The sequence below is a fragment of the Engraulis encrasicolus genome, chromosome 18 (assembly GCF_034702125.1).
Source record: "Engraulis encrasicolus isolate BLACKSEA-1 chromosome 18, IST_EnEncr_1.0, whole genome shotgun sequence".
Lineage (NCBI taxonomy): Eukaryota > Metazoa > Chordata > Actinopteri > Clupeiformes > Engraulidae > Engraulis > Engraulis encrasicolus.
The window spans coordinates 52,074,516-52,096,316 of NC_085874.1; the positions used below are offsets into that span (position 1 = coordinate 52,074,516).

Here is a 21,801-nt window from a genome sequence, read left to right on the forward strand (position 1 = left end):
GCTCCGGGGTGTGCTGCAGAGATACAGTAGTTATGGACTTCCAAGCTCCGGGGTGTGCTGCAGAGATACAGTAGTTATGGACTTCCAAGCTCCGGGGTGTGCTGCAGAGATACAGTAGTTATGGACTTCCAAGCTCCGGGGTGTGCTGCAGAGATACAGTAGTTATGGACTTCCAAGCTCCGGGGTGTGCTGCAGAGATACAGTAGTTATGGACTTCCAAGCTCCGGGGTGTGCTGCAGAGATACAGTAGTTATGGACTTCCAAGCTCCGGGGTGTGCTGCAGAGATACAGTAGTTATTGACTTCCAAGCTCCGGGGTGTGCTGCAGAGATACAGTAGTTATTGACTTCCAAGCTCCGGGGTGTGCTGCAGAGATACAGTAGTTATGGACTTCCAAGCTCCGGGGTGTGCTGGAGAGATACAGTAGTTATTGACTTCCAAGCTCCGGGTCGTGCTGCAGAGATACAGTAGTTATTGACTTCCAAGCTCCGGGGTGTGCTGCAGAGATACAGTAGTTATGTACTTCCAAGCTCCGGGGTGTGCTGCAGAGATACAGTAGTTATTGACTTCCAAGCTCCGGGGTGTGCTGCAGAGATACAGTAGTTATGGACTTCCAAGCTCCGGGGTGTGCTGCAGAGATACAGTAGTTATTGACTTCCAAGCTCCGGGGTGTGCTGCAGAGATACAGTAGTTATGGACTTCCAAGCTCCGGGGTGTGCTGCAGAGATACAGTAGTTATGGACTTCCAAGCTCCGGGGTGTGCTGCAGAGATACAGTAGTTATGGACTTCCAAGCTCCGGGGTGTGCTGCAGAGATACAGTAGTTATGGACTTCCAAGCTCCGGGGTGTGCTGCAGAGATACAGTAGTTATGGACTTCCAAGCTCCGGGGTGTGCTGCAGAGATACAGTAGTTATGGACTTCCAAGCTCCGGGGTGTGCTGCAGAGATACAGTAGTTATGGACTTCCAAGCTCCGGGTGTGCTGCAGAGATACAGTAGTTATGGACTTCCAAGCTCCGGGGTGTGCTGCAGAGATACAGTAGTTATGGACTTCCAAGCTCCGGGGTGTGCTGCAGAGATACAGTAGTTATGGACTTCCAAGCTCCGGGGTGTGCTGCAGAGATACAGTAGTTATGGACTTCCAAGCTCCGGGGTGTGCTGCAGAGATACAGTAGTTATGGACTTCCAAGCTCCGGGGTGTGCTGCAGAGATACAGTAGTTATGGACTTCCAAGCTCCGGGGTGTGCTGCAGAGATACAGTAGTTATGGACTTCCAAGCTCCGGGGTGTGCTGCAGAGATACAGTAGTTATGGACTTCCAAGCTCCGGGGTGTGCTGCAGAGATACAGTAGTTATGGACTTCCAAGCTCCGGGGTGTGCTGCAGAGATACAGTAGTTATGGACTTCCAAGCTCCGGGGTGTGCTGCAGAGATACAGTAGTTATGGACTTCCAAGCTCCGGGGTGTGCTGCAGAGATACAGTAGTTATGGACTTCCAAGCTCCGGGGTGTGCTGCAGAGATACAGTAGTTATGGACTTCCAAGCTCCGGGTGTGCTGCAGAGATACAGTAGTTATGGACTTCCAAGCTCCGGGGTGTGCTGCAGAGATACAGTAGTTATGGACTTCCAAGCTCCGGGGTGTGCTGCAGAGATACAGTAGTTATGGACTTCCAAGCTCCGGGGTGTGCTGCAGAGATACAGTAGTTATGGACTTCCAAGCTCCGGGGTGTGCTGCAGAGATACAGTAGTTATGGACTTCCAAGCTCCGGGGTGTGCTGCAGAGATACAGTAGTTATGGACTTCCAAGCTCCGGGGTGTGCTGCAGAGATACAGTAGTTATGGACTTCCAAGCTCCGGGGTGTGCTGGAGAGATACAGTAGTTATGGACTTCCAAGCTCCGGGGTGTGCGCATGTGTGAGATACAGTAGTTATGGACTTCCAAGCTCCGGGGTGTGCGCATGTGTGCGTAGGGCTGCACAATTAATCGAAAATAATCGAAAATCGTGATAAATTAGTGTAATCAAAGTCGAAATTTTAATCGTGATTTAATCGTGGCAATAGTGACCTACCTTTGAGAGCGTCCTTGAAGCCAGAACATATTGACAGGCTGGTGTTTCTGGCCAGAAATCTGTCCACCTAAGTTTCATGCTATGACCTTTACATAATTTACAATTCATTTTATTTTGCTCATCCTGTATATAATTCTTTCTTGGCTATATTTCATCTTGTTATAATTTTCAAAAAAATCTGTGAAATTCAATAATCGTGATTAATAATCGTGATTACGATTTTTTACCAAAATAATCGTGATTATGATTTTTTCCATAATTGTGCAGCCCTATGTGTGCGTGTGTGTGCGTGCATGCGTGTGTATTCTCCCAAAACCCCATATTCTGGGAAACATGAAACTGTCTGTGTTCCGCAATGCACTCTGGGAAACATGAAACTGTCTGTGTTCCGCCTCAATGCACTTCATCATCATTGGTGCCCTCTAATCTACATCTAAAATGGCTGATTTCAACACATACGGACTCAGCTAGTGCTGATTTCAACACACATACGGACTCAGCTAGTGCTGATTTCAACACACATACGGCCTCTATGCAGCTACTCCGCTAGTGCTGATTTCAACACACGTACAGCCTCTATGCAGCTACTCAGCTAGTGCTGATTTCAACACACATACGGACTCCGCTGGTGCTGATTTCAACACACATACGGACTCAGCTGGTGCCTCTATGCATCTACTCAGCTGGTGCTGATTTCAACACACATACGGCCTCTATGCAGCTACTCCGCTAGTGCTGATTTCAACACACATACGGCCTCTATGCAGCTACTCCGCTAGTGCTGATTTCAACACACATACGGCCTCTATGCAGCTCCTCAGCTGGTGCTGATTTCAACACACATACGGCCTCTATGCAGCTACTCCGCTAGTGCTGATTTCAACACACACACGGCCTCTATGTAGCTACTCATCTAGTGCTGATTTCAACACACAGCCTCCATGCTAGTGCTGCCTGCTCTCCCCCAGTTTGAACCAGTGCTGCAGGACATCAGGGATTCAATCAAAAAGCTGCTAGACCACACTGCTCACGGGTAGAACCGCTGTGGTAGGGTAGAACACCATGATAGCACTTAGAAATAATGTATGAACTGTGTGTGTGTGTCTTTGTCTGTGGGAGTGTGTGAGTGGTAGTCTGTGCTTGTGTGTGAATGGTGTTGCCTTTCTGCTGCCACACCCTCTGCTGTGGGAGTTTGTCATCATATCATGTCATGCGTGTCATTGTTACCGCATCAGGAGCCTTCGGTGACACAGGACAGTCTGTTGGCAGGACAGTGTGTTGTCTAGCATCCCTTTTGTAGCCAGAGATCCTATTGGCTATTTGCTGATGCAATATCAGCAATGCACCATCGTGTGACATTACAGATAGTGCTCTAGTCTTACGTAAGTAACTGATTAAGACGTTTTGGTGGCAGTAAGTTCATAACAGAGTCTCTGAATGAAAGGATTAAGCAGCGAAGAAAAGTCACTTCCTGATTGGAATGTATATGGCAGCTGGGTGTACATTAGCAGCAAGACCCTCAGTGTCACTGAAGCCCTTTCACTGCATGTCTGTCAGGATTACATGTGACTGATGTATGTGTAAGAAACAAAACACAAGTCATTTGCTGAGTGTTCTGTGTGTTTCTGTGGGTTTGTTGAAAATGTGGTCAGTAGTGAAAGCTGCATTTTACCTTGCAGTTTGAGTAAGCATTGCTGCAAGAGTGACTGAGTTGCAGAGTTTGCAGTTGCTGTTTTTGAAGTCTGAATTTTGGTTTTACTAAGCCAGTGCTGATGCTTCAAACTCACAGAACTGCAGTTAAGCAAGTAACTATCAGGATAGGCCCCATATAGACAGAGTTCTTTATTGTTGCTGAGTAAGATAATGATGGTTAAACAACATACGGTAACACATTACTCTTAGCTACACTACATTACGTGTAACAGATGTTTTTTTTTCTTCTTCTATTTAATCCAAAGCAATATACAGCAGCTTCCACTACTCTATAGGAGGAGGGCTATTAGTGGCGATTATCCCTGGAGCAATGTGGGGGCCTCTCTCAAACACGAGAGTGTTGCACGGCATTATTATAAGTCATTAGTTACATTGGATTAAATAGTATTTGGCAGACACTATCGAGGACATAATCATAGCCAACAACATCACTCTGGGTCAGGACTGGGGCAGCTCTAGCATTAGTGTAGTACACTGATTCTCAAACTGTGGGCCGTGGGCCCTGAAGGTATCCCAAGTGGGCCTTGAAATCACTTTCTAAAAATCAAGAATCATATTTTTGTGTGTGTTGCTGTTGATTTATTTGCATGTTATTGTTTATTGGGTCAGAAAAGGGCCCTGAACACTTGTGAAAATGTTAAGTAGGCCCCAAGTTGGAGCACGTTGGGAACCCCAGGTGTAGTAGATGGTCACGAAAGAGAAGAGTCTTTACCTGCTTCTTGAAATAGATGTGCTTAGTCTTGCTGCCTCTAGAGACGTGCTTAGTCTTGCTGCCTCTAGAGACGTGCTTAGTCTTGCTGCCTCTAGAGACGTGCTTAGTCTTGCTGCCTCTAGAGATGTGCTTAGTCTTGCTGCCTCTGTAATGTGATTTGATTCCTATTGTGTAATGCAATGTGATGTAATGTAATGTGATGTGATGTGATGCCTATTTTGTAATGCAATGTAATGCGATGTGATGCAATGTAATGCGATGTGATACCTATTGTGTAATGCAATGTAATGCAATGTAATGCAATGTAATGTAATGTGATGTGATGTGATGTGATGTAATGTGATGCCTATTGTGTAATGCAATGTGATGTAATGTAATGTGATGTGATGTGATGTGATGTGATTCGTATTGTGTAATGTAATGTGATGTAATGTGATGTGATGTGATACCTATTGTGTAATGCAATGTAATGTGATGTGATGTGATGCCTATTGTGTAATGCAATGTAATGCGATGTGATGTGATGCCTGTATTGCAGATGTTGATCACGGTGTTTGACAACAGCATGAAGAGCTACAGCGTGCTGGAGAACGACCCGTATGACTGGGAACGCAGCGACCCCGACGGACTGCTGAGCATCCAGACTCTGGCAACCACCGCACAGCAGCTGACACGACTCACGCCCGCATACATGGGGTACACACACACACACACACACACCTCACGCCCGCATACATGGGGTACACACACACACACACACACACACACACACACACACACACACACACACACACACACACACACACACACACACACACCTCACGCCCGCATACATGGGGTACACACACACACACACACACACACACACACACACACACACACACACACACACACACACACACACACCTCACGCCCGCCTACATGGGGTACACACACACACACACACACTCACACACCTCACGCCCGCTTACATGGGGTACACAAACACACGCGCACACACACACATATACATGGAGTACACACACAGACACAGACACACAGACACACACACACACACACACACACACACACACACACACACACACACACACACACACACACACACACACACACACACACACACACAGTCACACATACATACAAACAGCTGACCCGCCTAATCTTCAATAATGATGAGCAAGTCTGTATTCACTCCTTAAAGTTAAAATTGCTACAATAGAACAGTATATTAATAACAACAATGTATTATATTGATGTGAACAAACAAAAGCACTAGTCAGCCAGTGCCATGCCCACATGATTGAGGTGATTGATTGCCAATCCTCCCTCTGCCCCAATCATTACATTACACTTAGACCAGTGGTTCTCAAACTTTTTCAGATCGAGGACCACTTTGTCCGCCCAAAAATGTTCAGGGACCACCAGTCAACTGAATTGACAGTTGACTGGTCCTAATTTCGATGCAGACTACTTATTCACATTTACAAGCCTGATTTATTGTGGTGAAATGAGACTTCAGCTATGGTTAACTTTGTAATTATCTTACAAATATTATCTACTGCTAGCTTGTCTTGGAAAAGTAGAAATCCCCTCGCGGACCACCTGAGCTCTGTTGCGGACCACTAGTGGTCCCCGGACCACACTTTGAGAATCACTGACTTAGACAATTCTTTTATCCAAAGCGACTCACAATTATTCATAGGGTATTACAGTTATTTTACAGGGTATTGGTTACAGTCCCTGGAGCAGTGTGGGGTTAGGTGCCTTGGTACAGGGTATTGGTTACAGTCCCTGGAGCAGTGTGGGGTTAGGTGCCTTGGTACAGGGTATTGGTTACAGTCCCTGGAGCAGTGTGGGGTTAGGTGCCTTGGTACAGGGTATTGGTTACAGTCCCTGGGGCAGTGTGGGGTTAGGGGCCTTGGTACAGGGTATTGGTTACAGTCCCTGGAGCAGTGTGGGGTTAGGTGCCAATCGTCTCTCTGCCCCTGTTCAGGATGGCGAACGCGTCGGCGGTGCCGGGTGACCTGCAGCGTGAGAACACGGAGGACGTCCTGCAGGGCGAGAGGTTGAGCGACGCCGACAACTGCCCCCCCATGCCCTCCCAGCATGCACTGGGGGGCGACGTCTGGGAGGAGATGGAGCGCAACCGCGACCGCAACCGCAACCACCTGCAGACGCCCACGCAGACCACGCCCGCGCAGACGCATCATCATCATCAGCATCATCAGCAGGCGCCACAGATCAGGAAGGTGAGGGGTGAGGTGAGACCAGCAGCCCTGCGCAGAGTCAAGGTGGGTCAGCGGGAACGCAAACCGACGCAACCCCCGCCCCACCGCCCACTACTGCGACGCCCCTGCAAACCCCGAACCCACCACCCAACTAGCGCTGGGCGATATGGAACAAAAACATACCTAGATCACGATATAGATTACTATATATCACGAAAACAATACAGATCACTTTATATCACGATAAAAAACACGATATCACAATATAGATCACTTTTTATCGCTACCACCACCCACTAGTGCTGGGCGATATGGAAAAAAGCGTATATCACGATATAGATAGGGGTGGAAATCACAGCGGTGTCGATTTCTTAAGGCAGCGATTCGATTATTTTTAATACTTAAGAATGTCCCACGATACGATGCCAGGGCTTTTTCTATGAATTTTTGGCATGAGGGAGCATCAATGTAGGTTGCGGGCCCCGTGACTGAGAAATTTACTAGGGGCGCTCAAACAAGTAATTTATATATTTTAAAAAAAGAAGTATGAGGGCGCACCCGCGGAGGTATGAGGGTGGAGCGCCCCTATTTCCCCGTTCAGAAAAAGCCCTGCGATGCGATGTGATTCGTTTGATTTTTTTCCAACTACTATTATGCTATGGGGAGCTAGGGCATTGGGCAGGGCCAGCGATTCGATTACTTTTCGATACTTAAAGGGACACTGTGCAGGAACTGGTCAAAAAAGGTACTGCAACTATGCTGCTCATTGAAACTGGGCTGCCTATTGCCAAATTTGATCTTTACATGAAAGTTTACTAAGTAATAAACTAATATTTTCTAGTATGGTCCAAGTACAGTCATTTTTGCAGCTAAAAATGGCTATTTCTGGAAATTCAAAATGGCGGACCATGGAGAAGATCCCCCTTTTCATGTATGAAAAGTGCAATTTTTCCAGTCATAATGAATACTTAGAATTTGACGGTGGTGGTAAGTATTCATGAAAAAGGTAACATCAGTGAATGGGCAGCATGAATTCTGGAAATAAACAACTAAAAATCTCACACAGTGTCCCTTTAAGAATGCCCCACGATACGGTGGGATTGATGAATCTACATACCGATTGCTGTATTATTCACACCCCTAGATATAGATGACTTTATATCACAATAACGATTTTATTTTGTTTTTATTGTCGTGTTGCCAAAAAATTTTAAAAGGAATATTTGTTAAGCTATATGAACTTAGAGTGTGCATAGCGACAGCACAAAATTTTATTAAATTATATTTAGTTGTGTGTTAACTGGAATAATGGATTAAATTAGTTTATCTTGATAGAAACGAAAGAGGAGAGAAGGCAGAATGGACATTTTTCTATCACGGTCGATAATGATGTATACATATCGTCATATCGCCCAGCCCTACCTCCACCCCCCGCCAGCTACCCCCCTAACCAGCCACCCAGCTACCCCCCCACCCAGCCACCCAGCCACCCCACCCACCCGGCCCGTCCACATACGTGGCCTGCCCACTCCAGCTATCACCATGACGCAGCAAGCAGCAAAACGATAACGCTGAATGAATGGCAACCATTTTGCTAAGTGAATGGATTTTTTTAAAAACTTCACACTCACCACCACTGGCAAGGCACAGAAAAAGAACGACCAAATGACACAGCATGGTTGACAATGACGCATTGTTTAATTTCTTATGTTTATGGAAGTTGGAATCAGACTTACTTTTTTTTAAAAACCACGTTTACGTTTAGTGCACAGGCGTATCTTGTAAACTTGTGCGATTTACATGTACATTTGTACCGTTAAACTTCCTGTATGATTTCACATTTCACTCTGAAGAGTTCTAAGAGAACCACTCCCCTTAAGGCCTTCTTTGCCATTTATTTAAAAAACAAAAAAAAATCCCAATGTGTTAGCCAGTGTCATTTGGAGGACGTTCATATAGTATAAATGACTTGCTGTTGCAACAGGAAAAGAAAGTGGTTGCTGCAACAACATCTCAGTCGACATACTATAATCCCACCCCCCTGTCAGCTTTTAGGAACAGTGCACCAAACATGCAAGCAAGCTAACAAGCTAAGAAGCTAACTGACATCTTTGGCAATTCTGATGGGCCTGCCCCTCAACAGGCAATGCAGCGGCCAACTGTGTGGAAGTCAGGAGGATTCAAGTCTGTGCAAAGGGCAGTCAGCATTGCTAGTGGGAGCCAGTGTCAGAAATTTGGTTTGTAGATAACAACATAGTCAACAGTGGTTTTGTGAGTAGGCGCCAACATGGTTAACAAACAATGAGTGTTTATATGCAGTTCACTATCCTGCATATGAGCTATATCCTGGTTATGGTCAAACTCGGGATGAAGTGTTTAAATGAGTACAGAGTGTTATATCCCTGTCTACATTCTTGGCCGTTATAGAATCCTCTTCAAAAGCATGTAGCCTGGCGACTAGCAACAATGTTCTATGGGAAGCCTCGGTATCTGGGATAAGGTGTTTCTGTGCATCATTTTTTTTTTCTGAGTAGTACCGTACTCCACCTGGCATATCCCAGTTTCTCCAAATACAGAATATTTATCTGGGATACCGACGTTGGGAAAAAGTGTTTATGTGTTCAAACACAAAATTCAGGATAGTTTAAATATCCTGATCATATTCGGGATACTGAACTGCATATAAAGTAAACACGCTCGTTGAATTTGGTCTGTAGATAAGAAGAGACACAATGTCACCCATCAGTATTGTCAGCAGGGCTGAGCACTGATCACACAAAGCAAATGCAGCAGTTGGAATGTCATGTAATGAATGTGGTGAGATATTAGTTTGAGTAGAGTAGGTAATGCAGTGGTAATGTAATGTAATGGCATATTAGCTTGAGGAGAGTCGGTAATGTAATGGCATATTAGCTTGAGGAGAGTAGGTAATGTAATGGTAATGTAATGTAATGGCATATTAGCTTGAGGAGAGTCCGTAATGCAATGGTAATGTAATGTAATGGGATATTAGCTTGAGGAGAGTCCGTCTCTTGGTCAGCAGTGGTAATGTAATGTAATGGCATATTAGCTTGAGTAGAGTCCGTCTCTTGGTCAGCAGTGGTAATGTAATGTAATGGCATATTAGCTTGAGGAGAGTCGGCCTCTTGGTCAGCAGTGGTAATGTAATGTAATGGCATATTAGCTTGAGGAGAGTAGGTAATGTAATGGGATATTAGCTTGAGTAGAGTCGGCCTCTTGGTCAGCAGTGGTAATGTAATGTAATGGCATATTAGCTTGAGGAGAGTAGGAAATGTAATGGTAATGTAATGTAATGGGATATTAGCTTGAGTAGAGTCCGTCTCTTGGTCAGCAGTGGTAATGTAATGTAATGGGATATTAGCTTGAGGAGAGTAGGTAATGCAGTGGTAATGTAATGTAATGGGATATTAGCTTGAGGAGAGTAGGTAATGCAGTGGTAATGTAATGTAATGGGATATTAGCTTGAGGAGAGTAGGTAATGCAGTGGTAATGTAATGTAATGGCATATTAGCTTGAGGAGAGTAGGTAATGTAATGGTAATGTAATGTAATGGCATATTAGCTTGAGGAGAGTCCGTCTCTTGGTCAGCAGTGGTAATGTAATGGCATATTAGCTTGAGGAGAGTCGGTAATGTAATGGTAATGTAATGTAATGGCATATTAGCTTGAGGAGAGTCGGCCTCTTGGTCAGCAGTGGTAATGTAATGTAATGGCATATTAGCTTGAGGAGAGTCGGTAATGTAATGTAATGGCATATTAGCTTGAGGAGAGTAGTAATGTAATGTAATGGGATATTAGCTTGAGGAGAGTCCGTAATTCAGTGGTAATGTAATGTAATGGGATATTAGCTTGAGGAGAGTCTGTAATTCAGTGGTAATGTAATGTAATGGGATATTAGCTTGAGGAGAGTCCGTAATGCAGTGGTAATGTAATGTAATGGGATATTAGCTTGAGGAGAGTCCGTAATGCAGTGGTAATGTAATGTAATGGCATATTAGCTTGAGGAGAGTCCGTCTCTTGGTCAGCAGTGGTAATGTAATGTAATGGCATATTAGCTTGAGTAGAGTCCGTAATGCAGTGGTAATGTAATGTAATGGCATATTAGCTTGAGGAGAGTCGGCGTCTTGGTCTTCATGATCTCCCAATGAAGCTGATGCATGTTGAGCTGACACACTTACGCAAAACTCAGCAGTGGAGTGAAGTAAAAAAAAATAATTTTAAAGTACGATCAGGGGTGGAGCCACCAGGAGGGCAAGCAGGGCATTTTCCCAGGGCCCTCTTGTGTTGGTGGTGAAGGCCCCATCGTGGGGGGGGGCACTGCCCACCATAGTAGTGTCCTCCTCTCATGTTGAGTCATAGAGGAGTTGCTGATGACAGCCAGGCTCTCTGGGGGCCCTTTGGCCTTCTTCCTCTTTACAACTCTGACTAACGTGCCAACTCAGCACTCCGAAAATACAGAATTAGCAATAGAAATAGATAGAATAGAAAGAGGCATTGAAGCGGGACTGAAATAAATTAAATAATACAAGTAGTAATAGATACTGTAGATAGAAAGAGGCTTTGAAACTGGACTACTACTACTAAACCAACTGCTACCACTAACCCTACTGCTGCTTATTTAGTCCTGAATTATCACAGTAGTAAATATCTGAGGGGTCAACCTGGATGGAGAAGGCAAGTGCACTTAGAGGTCAGCTGGTTCTGTGAGTTGGCCAGAACAAAAATATGAAGCATGCAGAGGACTTTTATGAAGCATATAGTGACGCATGCAGAGGACTTTTATGAAGCATATAGTGAAGCATGCAGAGGACTTTTATGAAGCATATAGTGAAGCATGCAGAGGACTTTTATGAAGCATATAGTGACGCATGCTACCCCTACTACTACTAACCAACGATCGTATACAACTCCTACTACTGCCAAAACTAGTATATACTTATCTAGGAGTACTGATTTCACCCCTCCGTGGTCGCTATAGTAACTGTGTTCCACCACTGTGTTCCACAACCTCTCCGGTGTGTTCCGCTGGCGTGTGTGTTCCGGAGCAGGTGGCGAGCGAGGAGGAGCGTAGCCAGAACCAGGGCAACCAGAGTCCCAACAGCGGCTCCATCCAGGGCTCTCCGCGCCGCGTGCGCTCGGAGACGGTGCTGCTGGACCGCATGGCCCCGCTGCTGCGACGCATGAGGCACAGCCAGAGCATGGGCCTGGACAAGAGGCTCACGCCCGAACCCAAACCCACCATCGAACGCTTCCTGGAGGCTTAGTGAGTACTCCACTACTCTACTCTACTCTATCCTCCTCTGCCTCTCTCACCCCCGAACCCAAACCCACCATCGAATGCTTCCTCGAGGCTTAGTGAGTACACATGGTCTACTCTACTCTACTCTACTCTACTCTACTCTACTACACTCTACTCTACTCTACTCTACTCTACTCTACACTATCCTCCTCTGCCTCTCTCACCCCCGAACCCAAACCCACCATCGAACGGTTCCTAGAGGCATAGTGAGTACTCTACTCTACTCTACTCTACTCTACTCTACTCTACTCTACTCTACTCTACTATACTCTACTCTACTCTGCCTCTCTCACCCCCGAACCCAAACCCAGCATCGAATGCTTCCTGGAGGCTTAGTGAGTACCCCTGGTCCTTTTTGGGGGATCTAGTGAGTCCTCTGGTCTATTTGTTATATTGGTGCTCTATCAGGTTGGATGGTTGTATTACTATATGGTGAATTTTGGCCTTTCATACTGCATAACTATTGAGATTTTTTTGCTGACGCAACACTTCTCAACACTTCTAAGGAACCTCTAAACACCCCGACCTCATTCTGGAAATAGCAGCCAGCCAACTTACACATAAAGCTTAAAGCGTTTCCCCCTCTTATCTCTCCTCTCCTCTTCCCCCTCTTCTCTCCTCAATCCTTTTCCTCCTCTTCTTTCCTCTTCTCTCCTCTTCCCCCTCTTCTCTCCTCTTCTCTCCTTTCTCCTCTTCTCTCTTCTCTCCTCTCCTCTCTCCTCTTCCCCCATTAGTAGAACTAAAAATAGAAATATTCTTACTGCTGTAATCACAACACTAGTACATGATCTTACATAGTCTATACATCAGTTACTCCATTTGTACTAAATAAGGTAGTTACACTGCAAGAATACTTCTCAGTGTTTGCCATACATAGACCATTCTGTGGCGTAGCACCACTGAATAAAAGATCAAGCACCACAAATTGATCAACAGATGTGCAAAGGTACAGTTATAAGACTTGCATTGGCCCTTTTATCCACTGTTGGGCTAAATTAGAGACAAGAAAGCTCCCGCACACTGTCCACAACCTGGTTGAATTGCTTGAAGGTCAAACGTTGGTACTAAGCGCTGCAAATGTGAACAGTGTGCAGGCGCTTTCTTGTCTCTAACATTGATGACTCAGGGCGGGGGTTAACCTCCTACACACCTGGGTAAAGGAGGGGACCCAGGGCGGGGGTTACCCTCCTACACACCTGGGTAAAGGAGGTGACCCAGGGCACGGGTTACCCTCCTACACACCTGGCCATGATGCAGTTAATTTTGGTTTATGCCCTGTTTTGAAGCACGGTCTGCGCGATGTCATTCCACGCTGAAACTGCCTTCAATACAAAGAGTAAACTAGACGTGTCGGTTGTTTTTTAGCATCACAGACTCGACGAGAATGAAAATGAAACATTAAATCTTTATATCACGTGCATGTTTGATCGCACTGGCAGCCACAGTGGTAGTTTGGAACAAAGAAGTGGCTCATTTGTCGAGGACGAAGCGGAATGTTTCCTCGACCTCGGAACCACTGTTCAACTGTCCAAATAACTTCAGCGTCGTAACTTGCAAGCGCATGTGTTGTCTTTGGTTCGTGTAAATAAATCAAACAACAAAGCACGGGCAACTTATTTAATGAAGAGCTCACAGTCCGTAGACCGACGAAGGTTAGAACAAGGAAGTAGCGCTTGTTCTCGACTCGAGGACAGAGCAGGCTGGTCGAGAGGACCAATCAGAGACCTATTTTCGCCCTTTCACGCCGTCGCTCCCTGCGTCGAGACACAATTTTGGGGAGGTGCCCCAGAGTACCTGTGTGATGGGGGGGGCTTCACTACGTTTACTGCGCGGCTCACTGCATTACGATGCAGGGACGCTGGACTGGAGGCATAAACCACCCTTTACCCTCCTACACACCTGGCCAAAGGAGGTGACCCAGGGCGGGGGTTACCCAGGGCGGGGGTTACCCTCCTACACACCTGGCCAAAGGTGGTGACCCAGGGCGGGGGTTACCCACCTACACACCTGGGTAAAGGAGGTGACCCAGGGCGGGGGTTACCCTCCTACACACCTGGCCAAAGGTGGTGACCCAGGGCGGGGGTTACCCACCTACACACCTGGGTAAAGGAGGTGACCCAGGGCGGGGGTTACCCTCCTACACACCTGGCCAAAGGATGTGACCCAGGGCGGGGGTTACCCTCCTACACACCTAGCCAAAGGAGGTGACCCAGGGCGGGGGTTACCCTCCTACACACCTGGCCAAAGGATGTGACCCAGGGCGGGGGTTAACCTCCTACACACCTGGCCAAAGGATGTGACCCAGGGCGGGGGTTACCCACCTACACACCTGGGTAAAGGAGGTGACCCAGGGCGGGGGTTACCCTCCTACACACCTGGCTAAAGGAGGTGAGCAAGAACAGGGGTTACCCTCCTACACACCTGGCTAAAGGAGGTGAGCAAGAACAGGGGTTCCCCTCCTACACACCTGGCCAAAGGAGGTGTGCAGGAATTCTACACAAAAAAACTTCATCCTCCTCTGTCTCTTTCCTCTCTCCTCAGCCTGGGAAAGCAGTGTCCAAGTGTGTGCTACTGTTGATATTCTACTCTACTCTACTCTATTCTACTCTACTCTATTCTCCTCTCCCCTCTCTCCTCTCCTCTCTCCTCAGCCTCCATAAGCAGACTGTGCGTGTAACCTCTCCTCTCCCCTCTCTCCTCTCTCCTCAGCCTGGGTAAGCAGGGTGGGCGTTTAAGAGTGTGCTATAATATGTTAATACTCTCTCCCCATCCCTCCTCTCTCTCTCCTCTCTCCCCATCCCTCCTCTCTCCTCTCTCTCTCCCCATCCCTCTCCTCTCCTCTCTCCCCATCCCTCTCCCCTCCTCTCTCCCCATCCCTCATCTCTCCTCTCCCTATCCCTCTTCTCTCATCTCTCCCCATCCTCTNTCCCTCCTCTCTCCTCNCTCCCCATCTCTCCTCTCTCCTCTCTCCCCACTCCTCTCTCCCCTCTCTCCTCTCTCCTCAGCCTGGGTAAGCAGGGTGGGCGTCCGGGTCTCCCCCAGGATAGGGATCGCGGCTCCGGCCTGAGCAGCCCTCGTGGAGGAGGAGGTAGCATTGGGGGCGGCAGTGCCAGTGCTAGCGGCGCAGGCAGCGGTGGCACGGGCGACGAGGACCTCCAGCAGCCAGGGGGCGCCGGCTCCCCCAAGCAGGGCTCTCAGGTAGGGCTAGGTGATGTGACGATATACAGTGAGTGCGTTACAATATGCAACCTTGCCTCCTCCACTTGTGCTTGTCTCCTTGTCCCGCCTCCTGGCCCCCTCCTCCGTGGAGAAACCGATAAAGTGGCAGCTGTCAGCCTCGCCACAACAACTTTTGAGGGACTGTTTTTCGTTCACCATCCCAATTGCAAACGAGAAAAAGACTCTACGATGTACGTGGCCACTCAGCTCCGTCATAATCGATATGTTTATGGTTTTTTTTTTAAATATATTTTTAGGGGCTTTTATGCCTTTATTTGATTGGATGGTGACTGGAAGCAAGTGGGACAGAGAGAAGGGGTGGGATCGGGAAATGACCCCGGCCGGACTCGAACCGGGGTCCCCGTGGGCATGCAAGCCCAAATGTGGGGGGCCTAGCGTGCTGCGCCACAGCGCCCCCCGTATATGTGTGTTTCTGCTTGTGTTTGCATGCAGGGTTCCCTGGAGCAGGAGGAGGTGGCTAGTGGCAGCGGGGGCTACGTGGCCGTGACGCTCAGCTCCGTGCCCCAGGAGGGGGACTCACAGGAGTGGGTGATGGTGGACCTGGAGGGGGGCAGCGGGGGCTCGGCCGGCTCCAAACCCGAAGACGAGGAGCGATCCGGGACCGCGGGAGGAGGAGGAGGGGGGAGCGGGGCCGGCTGCAACCTGGGGCCCGAGGTAAGACCTTTTAGCCTGCTTCTCTCACCAGACAGGATATGTGTGTGTGTGTGTGTAGCTCCGGAGCCCCCTGGTGGAGCGGAGCTATACACACTACCATCCGGTACACTGCCGTTAACATGCTGGTCTTGAGTCAGAAAATAAACAGAGCATTTATTGCTTCAATATCGTTTCTGTTCATCTCTAAAGAGTCATAATAATCTGTAATCTGTTCTGCAATGTGACTCCTCAATGTGAGCTGCTGTTGATATTGAAGCAATAAATCACTCTTTTTTTCTTTCTCTAATCTTTAGCACATTGAATGACAATTATACAAACCCCAACTCCGATGAAGTTGGGACGTTTGGTAAACAGTGAATAAAATCAAAATGCTATAGTTTTCAAAACATTCAATCTATTCATTAGATGGATAATAGTGAAAAGACAACATATTAAGTGTTAAAACCGAGAAAAAATATTGTTTTGGGGGACATATGTACTCATTTCTAATTTGATAAATCCAACACGTCTCAAATAAGTTGGGACGGGGATCAGTGAAATTTAGTAAACATCCAAATAAGATAAAACAACAAAGAAGAACATTTCAAAATGAATTGTACTGACGGACAATATAGGTGTCCAGGTATAAGATCATCACAGAGAGGCTGAGTCACTCACAATTAAAGATGCAAAGGGAATAATTACCATAGTTATTACATACATTTTTGAATTCCCTTTGATTTACCACAATTGAGTGTATATAAGACATCTTTTTGTTAATAAAATCATTGTATAGGTTCATGACATCATGAAATATATATTGGCTGTAGTCTCACTCTAATTCCTGGAGTGCTAGAACTATTGAAAATTGACCATATTAAGAATGCTTAATGCATGCAAATGATACAGGGGTGTAACATTCTCCTAAGCACCTGAGCTCACTTGAAATAGACCCAGAAGACATGGGAAACTGTCCTTTGCTTACAGAAGTCAGCAGAAGTTGTAGAAGTCCATTCTTTTTGACAATAATAGAGCATGGCACATCCTGTGCTACAGTGAAAATGGACCATCCAACTTGTGTTAGTGCTAGCTTCAAAAGTCAGCCTCCATGATGGCATGCGGGTGCAGTAGTGCATTGGTTAAGATGTTCTCACTCATCTGTAGAGTTAAATACAGTGCTGAATGGTATAAATGGGTTTTAAACAGCATGAAAAGCCACTCATGCATAATATTTTGCATTCTCTACTTTGTTTTAACAGTTTGGCTCCATCATAAGGACCAGCAGGTGATAAAATGGTGGGTTTTTGGTCAAGACCTGTCACACTGTAAGCACTACAGAAAGGAAAACATTGCAAAACATGACAAGGAATACACCCACCATTTAAGCTGGTGAAATCATGTCCAAGATAGGAATTAACACTGTTTTTTTATATAAAATCATCTCATCGGTTAATGTATTTAACTGTTAAGTGTTGTCTTTTGTTTTGTTTTAGTCTTCCTCGACATTTGCTGCCATTTATTGTCCCCGTCCCAACTCTTTTGAGACGTGTTGGATTTATCAAATTAGAAATGAGTACATATGTCCCCCAAAACAATATTTTTTCTCGGTTTTAACACTTAATATGTTGTCTTTCCACTATTCTCCATCTAATGAATAGATTGAATGTTTTGAAAATGATAGCATTTTGATTTTATTCACTGTTTACCAAACGTCCCAACTTCATCGGAGTTGGGGTTTGTATATGATGAAGCGCTATATAAGTCATTTTGATTAATTAATTGATTGATTGATTGATTGATTGATTGAGGTGTTGGCCCGCACCTGGTCGGACCCGCTGCCGCAGCGCAGCTCGGGGAACGGCGGCGAGCTCCACCAGGGCATCCTGGTCCACGCCACGTCGCCCACCTACGGCCGGCTGGCGGGCATGGGCATGGCGGGGATGCCAGGGCTGTGCGGAGGGCTCACGGGGCTGCGCAGGCTGCCCACCATCCCCTCGGCCGCCGCCATGCGCATCGGACGCTCCCAGACAGACGCCGTAAGTCACTCATACTGTTCCTACATGCAGGGCCGCAAAGCCCACAGAAAGGGCCCCCTACTACTTAATACTTTCAATGAAATGAAAACCTAATTGTGGGCCCCATCTCTCCCTGGGCCCCCCCTGTCAGCTTCCCTGCCTATATTCATCCAGTCACTCAGAGAAGCTGGCAGTCAGTGTGTAGAGAGGCTTAAAGAAACAGTCCACCCTTTTTTGATTTTCACATTTGCAGCATTTCCAAGTATTAAACATGAATGTGCGTATGTGCGTTTTCTTCTGTCTGTTCAGTACTTAGATTTACTTACATTTAGTAGGATTAGAATTATTAGCATAGCTTAGCAAAATCACTGGAAGTGGATGGAACCATTAGCATCAAGCTGCAAGTGATCACTGGACAAAATTAATATAAATACACTGTTTTGCACTCTGGTGAGTTTTACATTCATTTTCAAGAGTACATTTGATAATGTTTTGTTTGGTTCCATAGACTCCATTGCTATGCTTAATATGACTAGACTGTTAAACTAGACAACGCATAGAGAAAACATTCTATGTAATATGCAATTACCAAGTTCAAATGAACAGGTTTGAAATACCTACTTTGTGTGTAATAAATCGACACAGTGTAAAGCATTTCAGAAGGTTTAACCACAGGTGCAGAATGTAAAACCCCCGCCACAGACCTGCTACGAATAGGCTGCTTGTAACTCACTCAATAGATCAGCTGTTCAGCAAAGACACCTGTTGGACACCTGTGTTGGAAGGACACCTGGTTGGGTTTTTCCACAAAGCTGTCATGCACAGTATTGATTTCACGCAGGTGGTGGCATTAAGTGTTGTGTTTCTTTTTCTCTCTGCTGAGCAGTGAAACTCTACTGTCGTGATGTCAATGATGAATTTTCTTCAAGGTCCAGAGAGAACTGTGTTTGGGCCTGATTTCCTCTCCCATCTGCTCTCTTTTCATCCTTTCCTTCTCATTCTCTCTCGCTCTCTCTCTCTCTCTCTCTCTCTCTCTCGCTCTCACCATCTGTAATTTTCTTTCAATTTTATCACTGACTCTCTCTCTCTCCCTCTCCCCCCCTTCCCTTTTTTCTTTTCCTACTTTCCCTCCCAAACTCACACTCTCCTAATCTCTTCATCTCCAATCTCTCTGAAACTCAAAACTCATGTTGTCTTCCTCTCCTCTTCTTTCTATCCCCATCTCTCTCTGTCTTTCACTGCATCTCTCTCGTCTTCTCTTCTCTTCTATCCCTCTGTCTAATATTTTCCTCTTTTTATCTTGTACTGTCTCCCCCCCTTCTCCTCCTCTATCCCTCTGTCTGTGTCTGTCTGTCATTTTCCTCTCTCTCTCTCTCTCTGCCTCTCTCTCCTTTCTTCTTTTCTTGTCTCTGACTCCCTCTCTCTCTCTCTCTCTCTCTCTCTCTCAATTTTAAAAGCGCTTTATTGGCATGACAAAACACATGTTTGTTTTTGCCAAAGCATAGTACAAGTACAGAACATGTAGTAACAATAAGACATAATACAAATAATACTAATGAAGAGAGTCTCTCTCTCTCTCTCTCTCTCTCTCTCTCTCTCTCTCTCTCTCTCTCTCTCTCTCTCTCTCTCTCTCTCTCTCTCTCTCTCTCTCTCTCTCTCTCTCTCTCTCTCTCTGTCGCCCTCCCTCCTTCGTTTTTTCCACCCATCCTCCTCGTCAGGACCGATGTGAGGGGGAGCGTAGAGACGACCCCGTGCCCCCCCCAGAGGACGAGCAGGAGAGGGAGCGCGAGCTGGGCCCCGACGACCCCCCATCCCCCCGCCTGTCCCCCCTCGACGCCCCCTCCCCCTCCCCCTCCCCTGACATCATCATCCACCCTTCCACCACCACCACCACCGCCCTGGACGCCCCCAAGCCCAGCTCCTCCAGGGGGGAGGTGGAGGGGGGCGAGAGCGACTCCGGCTTCCCCGATCAGGGTGACACTACAGCGGGCGGCCTGGAGGGCACGCATCCCTCTGGAGCCACCCCCCCACCTCCTCATCCCTCCTCCTCCTCCAGACGCGACTCCGCGTGCTCCCCGCGCGCCAGCCGCATCCCCGTACGCGACCCGGACTCCCCCACGCGCCGCCCCATGTCCCCGCTCTCCCCCGCCCCCCTCTCCCCCTCCTGTGAACACTTCCCCTCCGCACTGCTCCGCGACCGCCTGGTGTTGGGGGGGTCTCTGGGCTCGGTGGTCGGCGGGATCGGCGGCGGGGGGTCGTCGTGGCAGGCGGAGGACCCGCCCTCGTTGTCGTCGGTGTCGTCGGTAGGGGGGGGGCGCAGCAGGATTCCGAGGCCCCTGAGCCCCACGGTGGCCACCCCGCAGGACATCGCGCAGTCGCCTGGCAACAACATGCAGCCGTCTGCCAACCGCTTCCTCCCGCGGCCCCCGCCCGGGAAACCCCCCCTACGGCCCGCCGGAGATAACAGGTACGCACTAAACACACACACTATGAAGGGGTGGAGACTTAAGCCTGGCTCAAACTACACGACTATCGCGCTGATTCTCGGCTGAAAACCCCCCCATACGACAATCGCTGGAACGTTACCCCCCCAGGACCATCACAAGCGATTGTCGGGAAAGATTTCCTCGTCGTGAGCGACGTTCTAAGATAGAACTTTGGCAGCTCAAAGAGTCGCAGATCGCAAATCGTAGAAATCAAACAGTGTTTGATATTTGCGACTGGAAATAGAACGTCGGGCATTGTCTCGGTGGCTGCGAGCAGCGACAAGATTGACAGTTGCGATTCTCTTCTAGTGTGCGGTGCACCCCGACGCCAAAATCGGACACACAATCGCTAGTCGTGTAGTTTGAGCCAGGCATTAGGCACCCCATAGGGCAATTGGACAGCTGAACAGGGTGTTTTGGGATAGAGATCCAGACAGTCCGCAGCTCTGGCCCGCCCATGAAACTGCTCGTGTTCCCCTCCATATGCTCCACCCTCTGTATGTAGTGGCTAGTCAAACGGTTCTTCTATGTCTAATGACTGGCAGTGATTGGCCAACTGCTTGACCAACAGGCGGAGCATACAGAGGGGAAAAGATGCCGTTTCATGGGCGAGCCGACTGGATCTATCTATGTGGCACTAGAGTATACGTAGCTTCTGTATTTTGGGATTATATGTGGCACTGGATTATACGTAGTTTCTGTATTTTGGGATTATATGTGGCATTGGAGTATACGTACGTAGCTTCTGTATCCGTGCTGCCCATCACTGGGTGCCATTTGCTGCATGTCCAGAGAGACTCAGATGAGATGAGGTCATCAACTGGAGGCTGCTGAGGACAGCAGGCTGCCAGTCAGAGCCAACATAGCGGCAGTGGGGGCAGTTAAGGGCAGCAGCAGTGGAGGTAGTTAAGGAGGACAGCAGCAGTGGCAGTTAAGGGCAGCAGCAGCAGCAGCAGTGGGGGCAGTTAAGGGCAGCAGCAGCAGTGGGGGCAGTTAAGGGCAGCAGGGGCAGTTAAGGCCAGCAGCAGTGGGGGCAGTGGAGGGCAGCAGCAGTGGAGGGCAGTGGAGGGCAGCAGCAGTGGGGGCAGTGGAGGGCAGCAGCAGTGGGGGCAGTGGAGGGCAACTGTGGGGGCAGTGGAGGGATCACTGATTCAGTTCCCTGACAGCTCTGGAAGTGTATTGGACTTCCAATGGATGCCGCTCATTCTTCCTACCATGTGTTTTTTGTCTCTGTTTTTTCCATGACTGTGTTATTTGAATTTGTCTGCTTGTCTCCTGAATGTTTTCCAGTAGCTACGGTACCTGTGTTCTAATCTGCCTTCTATACCTGTCTCTTGCTGTCTTCTAATATGACACTGATTCTTGAGAAAGTGGCTAAAACAGGTTGTAA

General features: G+C 47.6%; 1 protein-coding gene across 1 annotated transcript in view; it reads left to right on the forward strand.

Annotated features, from left to right (window-relative positions):
- The window catches only part of ttbk2b (tau tubulin kinase 2b), a 48,628-nt gene that overhangs the window by 23,884 nt on the left and 2,943 nt on the right, over window positions 1-21,801 (forward strand). The window contains exons 10-16 of the mRNA XM_063222244.1: window positions 5,029-5,186; window positions 6,484-6,739; window positions 11,787-12,001; window positions 15,043-15,086; window positions 15,690-15,931; window positions 17,719-17,946; window positions 19,644-20,392. Coding sequence (XP_063078314.1) covers window positions 5,029-5,186; window positions 6,484-6,739; window positions 11,787-12,001; window positions 15,043-15,086; window positions 15,690-15,931; window positions 17,719-17,946; window positions 19,644-20,392 — 1,892 coding nt within the window. The remainder of the gene's footprint in view (window positions 1-5,028; window positions 5,187-6,483; window positions 6,740-11,786; window positions 12,002-15,042; window positions 15,087-15,689; window positions 15,932-17,718; window positions 17,947-19,643; window positions 20,393-21,801) is intronic.